Source organism: Austrofundulus limnaeus, unplaced genomic scaffold (assembly GCF_001266775.1).
Source record: "Austrofundulus limnaeus strain Quisiro unplaced genomic scaffold, Austrofundulus_limnaeus-1.0 Scaffold4059, whole genome shotgun sequence".
NCBI classification, from domain to species: domain Eukaryota; kingdom Metazoa; phylum Chordata; class Actinopteri; order Cyprinodontiformes; family Rivulidae; genus Austrofundulus; species Austrofundulus limnaeus.
In genome coordinates, this window is record NW_013956461.1 from 1 (window position 1) to 1,386 (window position 1,386).

General features: G+C 48.6%; 1 protein-coding gene across 1 annotated transcript; it reads left to right on the forward strand.

Annotated features, from left to right (window-relative positions):
* Positions 1-19: 19 nt before the first annotated feature.
* LOC106512058 (LYR motif-containing protein 2) lies at positions 20-540 on the forward strand (the record flags this gene model as incomplete). The annotated part of the gene is given in 2 exon segments (XM_014000756.1): positions 20-297; positions 400-540. Coding segments are annotated over 2 exon segments (219 nt in total), but the record flags the coding sequence as incomplete, so codon positions are not given.
* Between the last annotated feature and the right edge of the window lie 846 nt (positions 541-1,386).

A 1,386-nucleotide genomic window follows, 5' to 3' on the forward strand; every position in this document is an offset into this window, starting at 1 on the left:
GAAGAAGAAGAAGAAGAAGAAGAAGAAGAAGAAGAAGAAGAAGAAGAAGAAGAAGAAAGTCACATGAAACCCATCTGACTGTAATGTTAGTTGGTTTTTAATATAGTTTATATATTTTGTGTCATTTAATTTTCAGTTTCAGACATGTGACCAGTCAGATGTTCCGGACCTGAGAGTCTCAGGCTGTTTCCATGGAGACGCTTCGTTCCGTCTTTTTTCATGTTTCTGTCCACATTTGACCGCAGATTAATCATGACCGTGTCCAGGTTACCGCCCGCGACCCTTTCTTTAAAACAGGTAAACAAACAAACAAACAAACAAACAAACAAACAAACAAATACCGACAGGAGGATTTCTGTTCCCCTGAGCCGTGTTGATAAAACCTGCTTCTTGTCTCAGTTTCTACAGAGACAGCAGGTTCTGGGCCTCTACAGAACCATGCTGAGGACCATCAGGCAGGTTCCGGACGAGTCCGACCGGAAGTACCTGAGAGACTGGGCCAGAGACGAGTTCAAACGGAACAAAAGCGCCAGCAACCAGGTAAAGAGTTTTATCAGCACTGGATCTGATCCTGGTCCTGTTCAGGTCCAGGTCCTGTTCAGGTCCACATCTACTGGTCCAGGTTCTGTTCAGGTCCACATCTACTGGTCCTGGTTCTGTTCAGGTCCAGGTTATGTTCAGGTCCACATCTACTGATCCAGGTCCTGTTCAGGTCTAGGTCCTGTTCAGGTCCACATCTACTGGTCCTGGTTCTGTTCAGGTCCACATCTACTGGTCCTGGTTCTGTTCAGGTCCACATCTACTGGTCCAGGTTCTGTTCAGGTCCACATCTACTGATCCAGGTCCTGTTCAGGTCCAGGTCCTGTTCAGGTCCACATCTACTGGTCCTGGTTCTGTTCAGGTCCACATCTACTGGTCCTGGTTCTGTTCAGGTCCAGGTTCTGTTCAGGTCCACATCTACTGGTCCTGGTTCTGTTCAGGTCCACATCTACTGGTCCTGGTTCTGTTCAGGTCCAGGTTCTGTTCAGGTCCACATCTACTGGTCCTGGTTCTGTTCAGGTCCACATCTACTGGTCCTGGTTCTGTTCAGGTCCAGGTTCTGTTCAGGTCCACATCTACTGGTCCTGGTTCTGTTCAGGTCCACATCTACTGGTCCTGGTTCTGTTCAGGTCCAGGTTCTGTTCAGGTCCACATCTACTGGTCCTGGTTCTGTTCAGGTCCACATCTACTGGTCCTGGTTCTGTTCAGGTCCAGGTTCTGTTCAGGTCCACATCTACTGGTCCTGGTTCTGTTCAGGTCCACATCTACTGGTCCTGGTTCTGTTCAGGTCCAGGTTCTGTTCAGGTCCACATCTACTGGTCCTGGTTCTGTTCAGGTCCACATCTA